Below are 19,055 nucleotides of genomic sequence, written 5' to 3' on the forward strand. Positions count from 1 at the left end.
GGAGGTATGGTCTTGTTGGAGGAAGTGTGTTACTGTGGGGGCAGGTTTTGAGGTATCCTTTGCTCAGGCTTTCCTTAGTGTGACAGTCAGCTTCTTGCTGCCTTCCAGTTAGGATGTAGCCAGCATCACGTCTGCCTGCATGCACCATTCTCCCCTTCATGTGATAAGGGACTGACCCTCCGAAACAGAGACCAACCACAGTTAAATGTTTTTTTTTTTTTTTTTTATAAATATTGCAGTCATCATGGTATTTTTTCACAGCAATAGAAACCCAAACCAAGACACTTACTGACAAGCAGATATAGAGCATATGGAAGGAAATATAGATACATGCTCTGTGGATGAGCTTTGAAGGCATTGTGCTAAGTGAAATTAGCCAGTCCCAAAAGTGAAAAAAAAGGGGGTGGTGGTGCTTGTAATGGCACTTAATCTCTTGCATTTTACTTGCCTGTATTTTGAGGACAGGAGCAGGGAAGACAGGCTAAGGAAAATTGACTAAGAATCAACTGAATTAGTTTCACGTGACTTGCACCTGTCTTTGAGTTAGTTTCTCTGAGACAGTAAGTAGAGTGAATGGTGTTTTCCATGATGGTGAGTCGAAAGCAAGAAACTCGTTTTTAGCATCAAGTTTCAGTTTGAGAAAATGAAAAAGTTCAGAAGATGAGTGGATCTGGTGGTCGCACAACTGTGTACTCAAAAATGATTAAACAGTAATTTGGTATCACGCACAAAAGGATGCAGGCGACCTCACCAAGGAGAGTCCAATTAAAGATGTCTAAACATGTGTTTATTTTTAAATGTTTTAAAATGTCAACATAACGAGATTCCTGGGAGAGTATTAGAGCTAGCCACGGTATCTGGCAGTGCTTTATTTTTTTTATGATTATATTGTAGTCATTTATTGTTTCTTTTATTTTTGAGATTAAATACATCATCTCCCCTTTCCTTTCATTCTTCCAATCTGTCCTATATACCCCAACTTGTTCTCTTTCACACCCATTGCCTCTTTTTTCAGTAATTGTTAGTACATGCATATTTGTATATTTGGACATATTCCTAAATATATAACCTCCTCAGTCTGTATAAAGTTATTTGTATAAGTGTTTTTAGGGATGACCACTTGGAGTTGGATAATCAATTGGTGTGTTCTTCCCTGGAGAAGACTCTCTTCTAGCAGTGCTTTCTGTTAACCATGTCTGGCCTTGTTGCCCTGCCTTCCTTGATGCTTATGTGTCCTGCCATTTGGTCACAAGATTGCTGTTGCTTCTCATACTTAATCATCTACAGGCATCGAAAATTAGAGTTAGGTACACATGGTAGGCTTGTTAGTACTTATTCTCCAACATCTACTTAGTCCCTCATATTTCAAAGCCTGCTTGCATTTGACTAAGAACATATAACTGTTTCTGCCAACACTAGAATGATAAAATCTTGTGTAGAAATGATATGTTCATTCCAGACAGTGATTGTTAGTTTTAAGTGTCAACTTACCACTACCAATAGTTACCAGGGAAGCGAGTCTTGCTTGAGAAATTGTTTAGATAAGGTTGGCCTGTGGGCATGTTTGTAAGGGCTTCATGATTGTTGATTGATGTGGGAGGAACCACTCTGATTGTGGGCAGCACGTCTATTTAATGGGCTATCCTTTGAACAGAGTGAATGGAAAAGCTAGGCCAGCACACACACTAAAAAGCGCGCAGTGTGGGTGCATTGTTTCCCTCTGGGCTGTGGGTGTGATGTAACTGGCTCTTGAGCTCTTGTCTGACTTCCCTGAAATGATGGCAGTAGTCTTGGATTGTGAGCCCAGTAAACTCTTTTTTTTCCCCTGAGCTGCTTTTGGTTAGGTGTTTTATCACAGCAACAGAAATAAACTAGAATATAGCTTAAAGCAGGAAAATAGTCCTGCTTGACTTTTAAATTACATACTTTATTCAAACAATAGTACATTTATAGATGATGGAACTGCTGGTATTTTTTCTTAAATATGTGACCCAAATTTGACCTGCAACATTAATCATTATTATGAGTTTGTTAAGTCACTGAAATTTGGGGTTACTTTTGTGCCAGTATTGGTATTCTGATGGATAACCAAAGGTGCATTTTTTTTCCAATTGCATTTGATGAAATGAGGGAAGTGTAGACCCTTTTTCAAGAGTAAGGGAATAAGCATAAATTATTGAAGCATGGGATTTTCCCGGGAGAAAAGCAGAGGAGGGGCTCCAAGGCGAATGGAAAACATTTAAAAAGCACTTTAATTAATAAATAGTAGCTTTTGGTAAAGTGTGATGCCCCCCCCCCCACATATGTACAGCAGAGGCTTCCAGAACCCAGATAAGGCACAACTCACACCAAAGTGCCTGTTTTTACAGAGAGATTCTTTATTATGCTGGGAAGAAAAGTTAAAGTGACTACTTTCTGTTTTTTGTTTTTTTTTTTTTTTGTTTTTCGAGACAGGGTTTCTCTGTGGCTTTGGAGCCTGTCCTGGCACTAGCTCTTGTAGACCAGGCTGGTCTCGAACTCACAGAGATCCGCCTGCCTCTGCCTCCCAAGTGCTGGGATTAAAGGCGTGCGCCACCACTGCCCGGCAAGTGACTACTTTCTAACTCAGTATTTACCAGAGGTAATTTTTAAGAGGAGAAGAAGTGGAGGTCTGTGTTAGAATGGGATGCAGGAGTAAAGGAAACAGGGGGACGAAGGAGGAGGGAAAGGGCACAGGGGTGTTTGTCCAGGACGGAGAAAGGACCACCTCTGCATAGAGAGGAGACAGACTCGGCCCATAGGCAAATGGGATTTATAAAGGTAAACTGGCAAACCCTGTGTTAGGATGAGGTGTTTAATTTTAATTGCACATTTTTATTTAGGTGAGCTAAAGTGGGGTTCTGATTGCTGGACTTCAATACTTTAATAGCTGGACCTTGGTAGTCAGCCTCTCTATCAGACAACTCAGTTTTGATATTACCTTTCTCAGGAAGCATTCAACCACTACTAGAGCACAGAATTACATCATTCCACATGTGAAAAGGATTACCCCTGTGAATGCATTATCCTCACACTGATCAGCTGTGCATGCGTGTTGAACGTCTTTTAACACTCATCACAGGGAGCATATTGCCACTCTTCCCTAGCTCATCTTTTGTTGAGGCAGCAACTGTATGACTTTTTCTAGGAAAACATGAAGAAAAAATATCTATTTACATGAGCTAGGGAACCAATGACAGATCAAAGTGCAATATGATTGGATTGGAATTGTTTACATGAACACTGATGAGGAGATTACGTACAGGAATGTCAATGACTCAGGATCAGCAGGATCACTGAAATGTCTGTTTCACCCTGGGTACCCATTCACAAAAGTTGTCTGTGTCCCTGGAGCTGAGTGACTTGCAGACAGCTGCATGAGTAAGAGAGATTCTTCTCTCCTCAGCAATGGCTACTGATTATATAATTCTGGGAGGGACATTGCCAATTTTGTAAGTTTCCTGAGGGATGAAGGCTACTTGATTACGGCAAATGATTTTTTTTTGATGTGTTCTTGGATTCTTTTTGTCCGTATTTTATTGAGTATTTTTGTATTAATGTTCATAAAGGGTCTGTAGTTCCCTTCTCTCTTCTGCTGGTTAGCTTGGATAAGGATTTGTCTATCTTGTTGATTTTCTTGAAGAACTAACTCTTTGTTTCAATGATTCTTTGTATTGTTCTCTTTGTTTCTATTTTATTGATTTTAATCCTCAATTTGATAATTTCCTGGCGTCTATTCCTCCTGGGTGAGTTTGCTTGTTTTGTTCTAGAGCTTCCTGGTGTTCTGTTAATTCCACAGTGTGGGATTTCTCCAACTTCTTTATGTAAGCATTTAGTGCTATGAACTTTCCTTTTAGTACTGCTTTCCTAGTGTTGCATAAGTTTGGGTATGTTGTACTCTTATTTTCATTGAATTCTAGGAATCTTTTAATGTCTTTATTTCTTACTTGACCCAGTGGTGATTTACTTGAGCATTATTCAGTTTCCATGAGTTTGTGGGCTTTCTGCAATTAGTGTTGTTGTTGAATTCTAACTGTAAGCCATGGTGATCCGATAAGATACAGGGCATTATTCCATTTTTTTTTTTTGTATCTGTTGAGATTTGTTTTGTGGTTACTTTTAGAGAGGGTTACATGAGGTACTGAGAAGAAAGTCTACTCTTTTGTGTTTGGAATGTTGTATAGATGTCTGAGTCATAACATCTGTTAATTCCCTTATTTCTCTTTTAAGTTTCTGTCTGGCAGACCTGTCCACTGGTTAGTGTGTGAGGTTTGATGTGTGATTTAAACTTCAGTAGTGTTTCTTTTACATATGAGGGTGCCCTTGTATTTGGGGCATAGAAGTTCAGAATTGAGACTTCATCTTGATGGATTCTTCAAGTGATGAATATGAAATGTCCTTCTTGATCTCTTTTTATTACCTTTAGTTTGAAGTCTATTTTGTTAGATATTAGGATATCTATACCAACTTGCTTCTTAGGTCCATTTGATTGGAAAGTCCTTTCCCAACCCTTTACTCTGAGGAAATGTCTGTCTTTGAAGTTGAGGTGCTTTTCTGGTATAGAGAAGGATGAATCCTGTTTTTGTATTCATTCTGTTAGTTTTTTTTTATAGGCGAATTGAGTTCATTAACAAAGGGATATTAATGACCAGTGATTGTTAATTCCTTTTACTTTTTGGTGGTAGTGTGTTTGTGTTTCCCTTCTTTAGGATTTGCTGATGTGGAATTATTTATTCCCTGTGATTTTGTAAGTACAACTAACTTTCTTGAATTGGAGTTTTCCTTCTAGTGCTTTCTGTAGGACTGGATTTGTGGATAGGTATTGTAAATCTGGTTTTGTCATGGTATATCCATGAAATATATCTTTTTCTCCATCTATGGTGATTGAAAATTTTGTTGGGTATAGTAGTCTGGGTTGGCCTCTATGCTCTCTTAGTGTCTGCATAATATCTGTTCAGGGCCTTCTAAACTTTTAGAGTTTCCATTTAGAAGTTGGTTGTTATTCTGACGGGTCTGCCTTTATATGTTACTTTACCTTTTTCCTTTTCAGCTCTTAATATTCTTTCTATTCTGTAGATTTTGTATTTTAATTATTATGTGGCAAGGGGACTTATAGTGCTGTATTATTTATGTTTGAATAAATAATGCTTGCCTGAAGATCAGAGGGCAAAGCAGTCATACTAGCCAACTACAGACTAGAGAGTAGTGGCACACACCTTTAATCCTGGACTGGGGAGACAGAGGCAGAGGGACCTTTGAGCTCAAGGCCACATAGGGCTAAACAAGGGTGTCTAAAGGAGAAACAAAGCTCACACAGAGGTAATCCCAGTGCTTTGGTTTCCACACCTTTAAACCCATCACTAGGGAGGTGGAGATAGGAGTGATGATATAGCTGGGCGGAAGGGGAATATAAAGGGGAAGAGACAGGAGCTCAGTGGAGTGTGAAGTCTGAGGTTGGTGGAGAGCATTGCAGGATCATCCCTTTGTTTGTCTGAATCTTGTTACAGGCAAGATGTCTATAGTGGCTTGGCTGCTTTGCTTTTCTGATCTTCAGGTTGAACTACAATATCTGTCTCTGGGTTTTTATTATTCAGGCTACAGGGATTTGGTGGGGGGGGGCTTACAGTTCGTTTGGTGTTCTGAAAGCTAATTGTATTTTCATAGGTATTTGCTTTTTTAGATTGGGAAAGTTTTCTTCTATGATTTTGTTGAATATATTTTCTGTGCCTTTGAGCTGGTTTTCTCCTTCTATTTCTATTACTCTTAAGTTTTGTATTTTCATGGTATCCCAGATTTACTGGATGTTTTATGGCATTAATGGTTGTTTTTTTTTTTTTTGACTGATGTATCTGTTTCCTCTATCATGTCTCAGCTAAGATTCTCTCTTCCAAGTCTCGTATTATTTTGGTTATGTTTGTATCTGTAGTTCATGTTCATTTACCTAGGTTTTTAATTTCCAGGATTTCCTTGGCTTGTGTTTTCTTTTTTTTTTTTAACTTTTTTTTTTATTGAGAAAAAGAGAAAAAAAAAACAAATTTCCTCCTCCTCCCAGCCTCCCATTTCCCTCCCCCTCCTCCCACCCTTCTCCCCCTCCTCCCACCATTCTCCCCCTCCCCCCACTCCTCTCCCCCTCCCTCTCCAGCCCAAAGAGCAGTCAGGGTTCCCTGCCCTGTGGTAAGTCCTAGGTCCTCCCCCCTCCGTCCATTTCTAGGAAGGTGAACATCCAAACTGGCTAGGCTCCCACAAAGCCAGAACATGAAGTAGTATCAAAACCCCGTGCCATTGTCCTTGGGTTCTCATCAGCCCTCATTGTTTGCCATGCTCAGAGAGTCCAGTTTTATCCCATGCTTTTTCAGTCACAGTCCAGCTGGCCTTGGTGAGCTCCCAATAGATCAGCTCCACTGTCTCAGTGGGTGGGTGCTCCCCTCGTGGTCCCGACTTCTTTGCTCATGTTCTCCCTCCTTCTGCTCCTCATTGGGACCTTGGGAGCTCAGTCCAGTGCTCCAGTGTGGGTCTCTGTCTCTGTCTCCATCCATCACCAGGTGAAGGTTCTATGATGATATGCAAGATATTCATCAGTATTGCTATAGGATAGGGTCATTTCAGGTTCCCTATCCTCAGCTGCCCAAGGAACTAACTGGGGACCTCGGCTTGGGCATCTGGGAGCCACTCTAGGTTCAAGTCTCTTGCCAACCCTAAGGTGGCTCCCTTAACTAAGAATTGTGCTTCCGTGCTCCCCTATCCTACCTTCCTTTATCCCAATCCTCCTATTTCCCCAAGTTCCCCCCATTCTCCCCTTCTCCCTTTTCTCTCCCCATCTCCCCTTTCCCCCATCCCACCCCACCCCCAAGATCTCAATTTTCTCCCCGGCAATTTTGTCTACTTCCCATAGCCAAGAGGACAACTATATGTTTTTCCTTGGGTTCACCTTCTTATTTAGCTTCTTTAGGTTCACCAATTGTAGTGTCCGTGACCCTTATTTATGGCTAGAAACCAATTATGAGTGAGTACATCCCATGTTCATCTTTTTGGGTCTGGGATACCTCTAGTGCCTAGAGACTGGGCTGTCCATCTGATATGCTGGTCAATCATCTCTTGGTCCTCTCTATCCAGTTGCCGTCTGTATCTTCAGTAGCCACCGAGGTTGCTGGGGATAGGGGCAGTAGGTGCATTTGGGGGTGGAAGGGGTCTTGTAGACTGCAGCTTCCATGGCTGGATGGAAGGGAGGGTGCTGGGGCAGCCTGCCTACAGGAGGCTTGCCTTAGTCCCTGAGGCTTGTGGGGAAGGGGTCCGGGGTTTTATGCCAGAACCTAGGGCCTAGAGACTGGGCTGTCTAGCTGAGAGATTGGCATTCACATCTGGTCCACTCTATGCAGTTGCAATCTGTCTCAAATAAGCTTTTTAAAAGGAAACCATTGGCCCTAGGTAACTCTTACATTTTAAATTAACCCATTTCTATTCATTTTCTTGCTGCCCTGTGGCTCATGGCCTGTTACCTCATTTTATACATGTCCTGCTTCTGCTGTATCTGCCTGGTGACTCTGATTTCACCCTTCTTCTTCCCAGTGTCCTCAGTTTGGTTTTCCTGCTTAACCTTATCCTGTTCTTCTATTGGCTAGTCGGCTTCCTTATTAAACCAATCACAGCCAAATTTACATAACGTACAGAAGATTAATTCTGCAGTATAAATAAATATAAATAAAAGAAGTTGTAGTGAAAAATATATTTCTCATGGTATGAGTAAAGAATGAATCTCAAAGTTAAATAACATTTGAGTCAAGCTTCAATTCTATTGCAGTATGTTCTAAGAAACTTTGGTATTTAGTAGATAAAAACTCCAATTTTCTTTCATTGGAATACATGGTAGAAAAGTTTTGGTGTCCTAATCCCTATGTTAAAGGTAATAATATGCCAGAATATAAATCAGAATTTTAATAGTTTTTTAATAAAACTCAATCACTGGTAAACCCTTTTCACTCTCCTAAATTTAATAAGAGGGAAATGCCTTCCTGACACATCTAAATTTTGATGTACTATCATGACTTCATGTGTTCTAGCTGTTTTACTTGAGGCATATGTACATGACTTTTGGAGCATCATTTAGTTTATAATGTGCTCACTTTCTGATTGTCACAATTACCCCAGAGCATAACATTTCTCTATTCCACATCAGATATGTGTCCAAAGGGAATTAAAATTTATGGGGTTTTGTGAACTTAGCACAATGTTCTTACACAATAATTGTCAAACATATTTTTTAATTACTCGTTTTATTTCTTTCTGCTTATAAAACAAACATTAGTGAACAAAATAATCCTTTATATTAAATTCCACAGGGAGTTTTGTCTGGGTTTAGATATTTCCAAAGAGATCTTGAAAATGTCTTTTTTTGTAAGATATCAGGCAGTTTGAAAGTTGTGTTTACAGTTACATATACTTTTCATATCTTGGCATGAGTGAACATTGTACATATAACATGCAATATGTGCATATCTGCCTATACATTTAAGGAAAGTTATAATTGGAGAGGCGTGAACAGAGGAGGAGATGTGCATGTATGAAGAGGACATTTCTGACATGAAAGGCAACAACATGGCTTAATGGTTATTGTATATAATGAATGTTGTTGCCCTTATACAACTGGTTTCTGACTGGAGAGATGGCTCAGTTGCTAAGAGCACTTCTGTTCGAGAAGACATGGGCTTGATTCCCAGCACACCCAGGCAATTCAGCAGCTCCAGTTTCAAGGAATTTTAACAGCCTCTTCTGGCCTCTCAGCACCACACATGCATACAGTGTACAGACATTTATGCGCATATTGAAAATAAAAATAAATAATTTTTAAACAGCAAAAAATTAAAAGTAGTTGCTTAATTTAGCTGTTTCAGTCCAAGCTTCATTATGATTGTTGAGATGCCCCTTTGTTCACTTGTTTTCCCCCATGTATATGTGTGTGTCGTGGTGTTCATGTGCATGTATGTAAAGTGCAGAAACATTGAGTTGTGCCTGGTCCTGCTTGGACTCTGAGTGGATCCTAGACACTCTTTTGTGGAGCTGCTTCTTCAGGGAGCTGAAATATGCTTTTCTTTTAGGTTCCCAGAGGATCATGATACCAGCTTTAAACATTTACAATTTTTTTCTTTTAGAAAGGAAGCTGCTCCTTTCCAAGAAATGTTCTATTAAAACTCACCAATCCTTAAATTAAGCTTCTTTGATTCTGTTTTTGCAGTAGCTACTACTGTAGAACTTCTATTCATTAATCTAATTAGTTCAAGTTTATCTCATATTAAAATCCTCACCTCCCTCCCTTTCCTTCCCTCACTTTTTCTCCCTCCCTCTTCCCTTTCTCCCTCGAGACTACCTTCCTCTCTTTGTTTTATGTGTATGAGTATTTTGCCTATGTGAATGTATGTGCATCGTGTGTATCCAGTACCCACATCAGTCTGGAATCACAGACAGTTGTGGGTGCTGGGAACTGACCCTAGGTGAATCATCTCTTTTTCCCCAAAGTACACTTTTTCTTTAAAACTATGGAAAAGTAGTTTTTTAAAGCTCCTAAAAGTTCTGTGAGTATTAAAGAATGTAAGAATGCTGCTGCTTTATCCTGTCCCTCACACTGCTGGTGTATGGACTTTCTCAAGCAAAGGTAGGGAGAGATTTAGGTTGCCCCTGGATGTCTACATTTCTCTCCAGCCACCCAGGCAAGTGGAGTGTCAAAAAGAAAACGAATGACTGACAGCTGTGGATCCATTTATTAAATGGGAGGCTGAGACCACCCAGCAGGATGATTTGTATTTACTCATTAGTGGGATTGGGAGAGAATCCTAGGTGCAGAATCTACATTCCCGTGTTATAGAAATTGTCCAGCTGAAAGACGGTTTCTTTTATTTTTGACTATTTTCTTTTGAGATTAAGTAGCCCCATGTTTGTTTATATTCTATCGAATATCGTTACTAAAATTACCAAACTGTTTATAGAGGTCATTTCATTCCCTCACTGGGTTGTCCTGTTACATAACTACTTTGTAAGTTCTGTGCAAGGGTGTTTCATATTATTGAGACAAGCAAAGCAGTCAGTATTGTTTTCCTCATCTGTTGTTTTTCTTGGACTTGTAGGATGTGGAGAGCATCTTGTGCGCACCATATTGGCTAGAGAATGTTCACACGCTTTACAAGCTGAAGATGCTCACCAAGCTCTGTTGGAGACTATGCAAAACAAGTTCATCAGTAAGTGCAACTTTGGGAAAAGGACACCGTCTCCATATAGAGCATTTCCGTGAGCTGTATATATTAGGAATCGGTTTTCCCACATAAACCTCTAGACTTGTCTTCACTGCCTAGCATGAAGTTAGACCTTCAGAAAATATTATTTGTAAGTAGAAATTCTATTACAGTAGCTGCTACAGCAAGAGAGCAGGTATTTAATTAATTTAATGTCTAGATTCGAGACATTATCTAGCATTAAAGTGACAAGTACTAAAATAGAAATCTGTAAAAGAAATTCAAGGGGCAATGTGCTATAGCATGTTTGAAATGCAGTTATTCTTCTCATGTTATTGGCATGTGCACTGCACAGGGTCAAGGTGGAACCCTACATTTGCCCAGTCCTCTTACTAGATGTGCATATATGTATGTGTTGATGTGTTGGGGAATAATCTGAGGATGGAGAACAGAAATTTCCTTGTTTGTTTTTTTTTTTTTGAGTTGAGGAAAGAATAAGTGGAAAAAGTGGTCTATTTAGGTTTTGAGACAAAGTAGATATGACACTCCTGTTCTAACCAGGATAGAAGCCATATGATAGATTAAATGGGTGAAGTCTAAAAAGAAGACTTTTAAGCTAAGCTAAATAGTAGTTATAAGACACCTGGAGAGAGTGTTTGCTGCTGTGCTGGGTAGTGTTTATGTGAACTTGACAGTATCTGAGGGTCATCTGAGTAAAGGAAACCTCAACTGAGAAAATATGTCCATTGGACTGGCTCTAGGCAATTCTGTGGTACATTTTCTTATTTGATAATTGATGTGGAAAGGATAGCCCACTGTGGACAATGCTACCCTTGGGTAGGTGGTCCTGAGTTGTATAAGAAAGCAAGCTTAGCAAGCCAGTAAGCAGTGCCACTTCATTGCCTCTGCTTCAGCTCCTGCCTCCAGGTTCTTACTTGAATTTCTGTCCTGATGCCCCTCAGTAACGGAGAATGACTGGAGAGTTGTAAGTTGAGAAACTAACCAACCAAACCTTTTCTCCCCAAATTGCTTTTGGTCATGATGTTCATCATAGCAATAGAAACCCTGGGGACAATAGACAGGTGCCCTGGGGATGAAAGTTTCCCTAGAAGAACACATTTGGAGAGATTTTAAATCCCATTGCATCAGAGATCTAGATTGACTATCAGACAGCTGAGCTCTGCTGGTTGGTTTAAGATAAAGTGGGTCTGGAATTAAATGAAACAGGCCATGCTCCAGAGTTCAGAAAGACCACAGATGCTGAGCTCTTAGTGACTGGTGTACAGTGGGTGCCCTGTGTCAGGGAGGGTGAGGTTTTCAGAACATGTAGGTGCAGAGAACGTACAGAAGGAATGACTGCTTCACAGACGACCCTCTGGGATGCAGGAGCTTGTTGAGAGATTCGTTGATGACGATTGTGTTCACTCTGTTGAGCTCTAGTTTCTATGTTGAGGGCTGTAGAAGAGTTATCACTGGGATTGGCTGTATGGCTTTAGATGAACACTTTCTGGACCATTAGCCCAGGCAGACCCTGTTCAGTGGCCTCGTACCCAAACTCTCAAGCCCATCACTCTTCTCCAGTCAGTGCTGGAATTTATAAGAGGGGTCCATATTGTAGCTGTGCTCATCTCTAACTTTGTTTACTTACCTTTTTGCTAGTTAAATAAACTCATTTTATATTACATATATACATATATATATATACATGCATGCATACGCACTATTTTGTACTATTATATTTTATTGTTGTTGTTTTTGGTGGCACCTGGAATTCAGGGAACATCTGTGTTCTGGGGTCTTATGTGGAGGGACACTCTGATTCTGCAATGTTTTCTAAGCTCTTGGCTTCTGCCAATGTATGACTTGCCCTTCACCTGTTTGTAGGCAATAAGCCTTTGTCACCATTGAATTCATTGTGGTAGCTGTAGCTTTTGTCTTCTGTAACCCACACAACAACCACAGACACTCAGGTGACAGACAGCTCACCTTCTCAGCTACATGTTCCCTCTGAGCCTTTTCAGTGAGCCCTGGTAGTTCAGACAGGGATCCCAGAGCCTCTGGGAATCTTTAAGGGGTGGTCAGGTCAGACTCTCCTCCCTTACCTGTAGAGTATCTTGCTCTTCTGCGTGTGCCTGGAGTGGGGAGCCTCACCACCAGTTTCTTTCTTTTCACATCTGGCAGGGAAAGGGCATGGGTCTCTTCTCCTTCGTGATTTCTCCAAATCTCGCACAAACAGTTTTGTTGTCTCCTTTTCCTCCTTCCCTTTACTGTAGGCCCAGGAAGAGAAACAGAAACTCTTACTAGTGACTAGCCTTCTTTAGTTTTCCCATAAGTCACACATCAATTCCCAGCTCTATTGTAAAGATTCTTATGGGGACCAGGCTAAGGAAGTATTTCTCCAAACTACTGCGTTTTCAATAATCTAGGCTTTACCTACTCCCAAGTTCTTTGCCCTCTGAAGTTGTCACAATGTAGAATTTAGAAAAGCCCACAAAGAAGCCCAAAGGGTGAAATCAAATTCAACTGGATTCACTGATAAGAAAATGAATGGATCCTACTGAGGGACTAAACCCTGAATGACCTCTTCAAAATCCTAAATTGTCACCTTGATCTTTTGAAAGCAGCATGCTCTGTTAGAAAGGTGGTTTCAGCCACACTCAGAGAAAATAACAGATTATCTTAGAAAATTATATTTATTTATGGGAAAATAGAATGACTGACCAAAGGAAAATTTATTTCATAAGGAAAGGATTTTGAACAGGTGTATTCTTACATTCTTATTGTGGGTGTGTTGCCTGTGTATATGGCTGTGTACCTCATGTGTGCCTAGTGCACACGAAGACCAGGAGAATGCCTTGGATCCTTCAGAACTGGAGTTGCAGATGGTAAGTTACTGTGTGGGTTCTAGAAATTGAGCCCAGGTCTTTTGGAAGAGCACCAAGTGTTCTTGGACACTGAGCCATCTTTTCAGCCTGCTTTCTTATATTCCCTGTACTAAGGTTATGAAGACAGTGAAGAGAGCCAAAGTTCTAAATCATCTGGATGGTTGGTTGTACTATTTCTCTCTCTCTCTCTCTCTCTCTCTCTCTCCCTCCCTCTCTCTCTCTCTCTCTCTCTCTCTCTCTCTCTCTTTCTCTCTCTCTCTCTGTAATAAGTGCTACTTGATGTTGACATACAAACTGAGGAATAAACTATGAACAGGGTTTGAAGTTTATCAATAATTTCAGAAAGATTGGTTGCATTCTTGTTGAGATCTATTTTGTTAGTAGTGTTGAATGCTGTTTTTAAAGAAAAGTGATTATTGGCATAATAGCATATGATTTATATGATTTGCTATCATTGTGTACGTATGGTAGATGTAGTCTCAGGACAACAGTAAGAGGAGATATTAAGAATTGAAAAATAGAGGTTCATGAAATCTAACTTCTTAGAAGTCCTGTGGCAAGCTAGGTGTTGTGGTTCACACCTTTAATCCCAGCACCCACGAGGTAGAGGCAGGTGGATCTCTGTGAGTCTGAGGCCAGCTGGTCTACAAAGCAAGTTCCAGGACAGGCAGGATTGTTGGATTTTTGCACAGAGTTACCCTATCTTGAGCCAACCCCATCTTGCACAAAAAAAGGAAATCCTGTGGCAGGTGTATAATTAGAGTGCATGTGTCTATTGAGGATGACCTGAAGGACACTGCCGAATCCAAAACGGCAGAGCCACTGTTAATTCAACTCAAATTTGGGTCTTGAGACTTCCTAAATGTTACTCCTTTTTGGTGCTTTGCTCTTCATTTGTGTAATGACGTGGAGCAGTTTTACCACTGGGAACTCATTATTTAGTGCCTGCTGAGGCCCATCTTAAAACACCTTGCTTTGGAAAGGAGCAGGGACTTTATGGAGCTTATTTAACAGTTAAGTTAGTTTAGGAGAATCCAGGGAGTTGCCCTCATAGCCATCTTGTTAGCCAGTGAGTATTGATTTATTCTGTAAATTCATGTAAAATATAGAAGAATGTTCCAAGACTCAGGACAGCTGGTCCTCTGTAGTTTTGTGTCTCATCCTTTGGCTGTAGCAAGTTACTTAAATGGCTTTCTCTCTTTTAAGATCAATAACATTAGATAAGAGGAAACTTAAAAATTCCTTGGTCATACTAACTTTTCTTGGCTCTATGTTGGAGTCAGTCCATAAATCTGAAATTCTTTTTAATCAGATGATTTGGACATGGGATTAGAAAATAAAAAAATATTCAAGAAGTACATGTGATCATTACAAAGTACTTGGAATGAGATAAATTGGATTTAGTGGAGGCCTGGACTAAAAGCAAGAAGGTTGAGTTCTTTTTCCTTTTAGTGCACTGATAGTTGTCTGTCTAAAAAAGACAGGTCTCTTTGTTCTATTTCTTCATTGTAGAATGAGGAGGCAGATCTCCGTGGTTCCAAAAACTCCTCAAGTTCCAACACCTTACTTAATCCTTGGATTAGTTCGTGGCTTCATCTAAACTACTTGTAGAGTTACGCACCAAATGACACATCAATTAAAATTCTGTATTTAGACTTGAATTAATAACGTCAGGTTCCTGTGTGGAGTAACACTGTTGAAATCTTCTCAGGAAGTGATTGAAATAAGTTAATGACTACTTTCGTCATCTTGTGGTAATACAAAATTCCTCCATTTTTGCTTTTTACATTTTCTTTACAAAACTTGTAAAAACCAATTTAAAGACTATCATTGTAATACTGATAGAAATGTTTTATATAATAATGAAATCAAAGAACTCCATGTTGTTCATCTGAATCTCGTTTTTTTATCAGAAAGAATCATTGTTAAAAGTGTTATGTTTTCATAGTCTTCTCTCAGTTAGCTATCTATTTGATGAGCACTTTAAATAAGTATGTAGACAAGATAGCAGCATAATTTTCACTTTCATTTAATGGCTCTCCTTCCTTCCTCTCTCTTCTCTTGGTGGTTTTTTTTTGTTTTTTTTTTTTTTAAATACAGAGTCTCCCATAGCCAACCTTGAATTTCTAATCTTTTTAACCTTTCAACTACTAGATTATAGTGCACCACCACACCTGGCCACTTAACAAATCTTGATGCTCTTTTTATGTCTGTATATAGTTAAACTAAGAGGTGAGTTAGTCCATAATCCTAGGTAAATCCCAGATATTCATACCTTTACTGGAAGGGATTTAAATTATCTGTATCATTTTATTACAGATGGATTTTTACCTCTTCATATTCTTTTAAGTTGTCTATCTGCTGACTAACATATTTATTATTTTTAAACTATATTTTAATAATTCTTTGAGAATTTCCTATAATGTATTTTGATCATATTTATCTTCTTCCCCAACTTCTCCCATATATATATATATATATATATATATATATATATATATCTTATTCTTACTGTAATTTATTTTGCCTGGTACCTGTCTGACATTGATATTGATCAAATTTTCACATACTGGTTGACTGTGTGTGTCTTTATTTTGAAATTTATCTTAGGTCTATTGTGCTTTTTAAAAATCAGGTTATCCTTTGAGGCCCACTGGTGCAGGCGTCATTGTTTGCTGCTTTTTAAGATAATAAGGCACAATGTTCACAGCTAAAACACAGCTTGGGTAAATTAGTGATACCTTGTCTCAAATTAAACAAAAAGGTGCAGATGCTGCTCATTAGTAGAGTGCCTGGCCAGCATTTGCAAGACTGTTGGTTCAGTCCCCATTACTGTTTTTAAATACAGTATCTATTATTACTGAGATAGCAATGTGAGCACCTGCTCTAATTTCAGGGGTTAGAACCCATGGAAATGTAGGTATCCTATGTTACTGGAATTTAACTTGTATCAGACTGGTCTTACACTGAGTCTCCAACAACTGGAATTCACTGGTCACTCTCATTTAAGTTTCCCTACTCTGGCACTGGTTCCATTAGTGAATTCTGCTCTGTTTAGGATAAGCAATTCTTGGCATCATTTCTCTCATGGATCCCATGGATGAGTTTTTATATTTTCATTTTGTTCAGTGTGATTGTTGACATTGATTGTTCTCCTGGCAGGATCCATAGTGACGTAGGAGACAAAACTCTGCTCATGCCTTTGGGGTATTATCTACGTTAAGTAATTGAGGTGGGGAGACCCACTTTATCTGTGAGTGTCATGGCCATTCTATGAGCTGGAGTCTTGAGCTGACTGAACGGAAATGAGTAAATTAGCTGAGTAGTAGCATTCTTCTCTGCTCCTGCCTGGGTCCACACTGCAGCCCACTGCCCCAAACTTCTGTTTCTGTGACTTTCTTACCCAGGACCTCCACACTGTTAGACAAAACAAACATGTACTTCCTTTAGTTGCTCTTGATGGGTATCTTTTTTTTTATTGTAATATTTAATTTTTTTTTTATTGAGAAAAGGAAAAAAAAGAAAAGCTTCCGCCTCCTCCCAGCCTCCCATTTCCCTCCCCCTCCTTCCACCCTTCTCCCCCTCCCCGCACTCCTCTCCCTCTCCCTCTCCAGTCCAAAGAGCAGTCAGGGTTCCCTGCCCTGTGGAAAGTCTTATCCCAACAGTGTGGAAGTAACGAATACATTCAGTTTTTCCTAGTTGTTAGGACACAGTGGCAGCTTCCATGCTCCTTCAGTGCCGGACTTCTGTCTTCATACTCTTATTTCAATAATGATAAACTTCCTAAAACAACCACTGTAGTTTTGTTTCTTTTAAGATTAATGCTTTTATTTACTTGAGAATATCATATAATTTATTTTCCTTCTTAAAAGTCTTCCTGAATATTTCTCCATTTCTGACTACCCATTCTCTTACAAACCAAAGCCAAAAACATGGAGTACAATTTATGGTAGCCAACTGCTTCTCAGCATGGGTGGAGCCTGCCTTGGTGGTTAATTTACTCATTGTCGTGTCGCTGCGGAAATCTCTCCAGAACATGTCAGTTCTGAATAACTTCTGGCTTGGGGTAGGATTTAGTGCTCATTTCCCTCCTCCAAACAGGGGTTTTGTCTGGCATTTGTCTTATTAATCTTGGCCATTCAGATTGAGATTTTACAAGATGAAATCTCAAAGCAGCTTTATCTTTGCATTTCCCTGATGGCTAAGGATGCTGAATGAAACATTTTATTATTTAAGAATTCTTTTTAACTCTATCCTCATTCAGAAAGTGTTTTTTTTTGTAAAGTTGTTGTTTTTGTTTTTAGTTCTTTGTGTATTCTAGATACTAACTTTGCCTGATGTATAATTAAGTTTTTTTTTTTTTTTGCCATTCTGTAGGCTGCTTCTTCACTTGGATTATGCTGTCATTTGTTATACAGAAACCTTTTAGTTTTATGGGGCCCCATTTATCAGTTGTTGGTCTGAATGTCTGTGCTCTTAGAGACCTGTTTAAAAAGTCCTTTCCTATGCCATTGATTTAAGTCTATTCCCTACTTTATCTGCTATCAGATTCAGGATATCAGGTCTTTGATGTTGAGGTCTCAATCCATTTGGAGTTGAATTTTAACTTAGTCTCAAGTTTTATACAGGCTGAAAGTATTTTTATTCTTTTACATGCAGCCATTCATTTTGACCATATGTTGAAGATGCTATCTTGTTGCCGGGGTTTCTGTCCTGCCCAGTTCCCACAATCTTTAAGTCCCAAAGAAATCACACAGAGGTCTACATTAGTTATAAACTGATTGTCCCATTAGCTCAGGCTTCTTATTAACTCTTACAATTTATATTAGCCCATTATCCTTGTCTGTGCTAGCCACATGGCTCAGTACCTTTTTCAGCGAGGCAGTCACATTTTGCTTGCTCTGTGGCTGGGCCAGGACTGCAGAGGAGTGGGCTTCCTTCTTCGCAGAATTCTCCTGTTCTCATTGACCTGACTCTACTTCCTGCCTGGCTACTGGCCAATCAACATTTATTTAAAATATAATTGACAGAATTCACACCAATTTCTCACATCACTATCTTTTCTCCATTTTTATTTTTGATTTGTCAAAATTCATGTGTCTGTAAGTGTGTGGACTTAATGCTTTGCTCTTCAATTCCTTTCTGTTGATCAAAGTATCTCTTTTTATTACTATAGCTCTGTACTATGATTGCCAATCAGAATGATAGTATTTCCAGCAGTTCCTTTATCGTTCAGGATTGTGTTAGTTATCCTGTTCTGTGTTCTTCTGAGAGGATCTGTGTGGATCTGTGTGTGGGTGTGTATTTCTGTATGAAGTTTAGGGTTATTTTTTCAATTTGTGTGAAGAATTATGTAGGAATTTTGGTAGGGATTGCAGTAAATCTGTAGATTGCTTTTGGTAGGGTGACCATTTTCACAATATTAATCTTACCAGTCTATGAGCATGGGAGAGCTTCCCATTTTCTGTTGTCTTCTTCAGTTTCTTTCTTTGACTACTTCAGGTTTTTATTATACCAGTCTTTCACCTGTTTTGTTAGAGTTATTCCAAGGTGTTTTTTTTTTTTTTGGGTCTGTTGTGAATGGTTTGTTTTTCTGGTTTTTTTTTTCTCAGCATGTTTATTATTTACTTATAGGAAAGCTCTTACTTTTATGTGCTTATTTTGTATCCTGCAATTATGCTGAAAGTATTAACCAGCTGTAGGAGGTCCCTGGTAGAGTTTTAGACTCTTTGTGTAATAACATCTGACTATCTGCAGATAAGGATATTTTGAGTCTTCCCTTCCTAGTTGTATTCCCTCCACTCAGGACTTTATTTTTTTCTATCACCTATCTATTTATTTGTCTGTCTATCCATCCATCCATCTATGTGGATTTTTGGAACCAGGGTCTCACTGTACTGCTGTGGGTTAGTCGTTCTGTGTAAACCAGCCT

The 19,055-nt window shown here is 39.3% G+C and overlaps 1 protein-coding gene across 6 annotated transcripts in view; it reads left to right on the forward strand.

Moving 5' to 3' along the window:
- The window catches only part of Tasp1 (taspase 1), a 231,598-nt gene that overhangs the window by 156,824 nt on the left and 55,719 nt on the right, over positions 1 to 19,055 (forward strand). For all 6 annotated transcript variants that reach the window (XR_005976046.1, XM_041670827.1, XM_041670829.1 and 3 more), the window contains one exon: positions 10,134 to 10,244. Coding sequence is in view for 5 of the 6 variants with exons in the window: in XM_041670827.1 (XP_041526761.1) it covers positions 10,134 to 10,244 (111 nt within the window). In the remaining variant the exon portion in view is untranslated. The remainder of the gene's footprint in view (positions 1 to 10,133; positions 10,245 to 19,055) is intronic.

This window comes from Microtus oregoni, unplaced genomic scaffold (assembly GCF_018167655.1).
Source record: "Microtus oregoni isolate MIOR12 unplaced genomic scaffold, Mior012 000020F_ref0000438, whole genome shotgun sequence".
NCBI lineage: Eukaryota > Metazoa > Chordata > Mammalia > Rodentia > Cricetidae > Microtus > Microtus oregoni.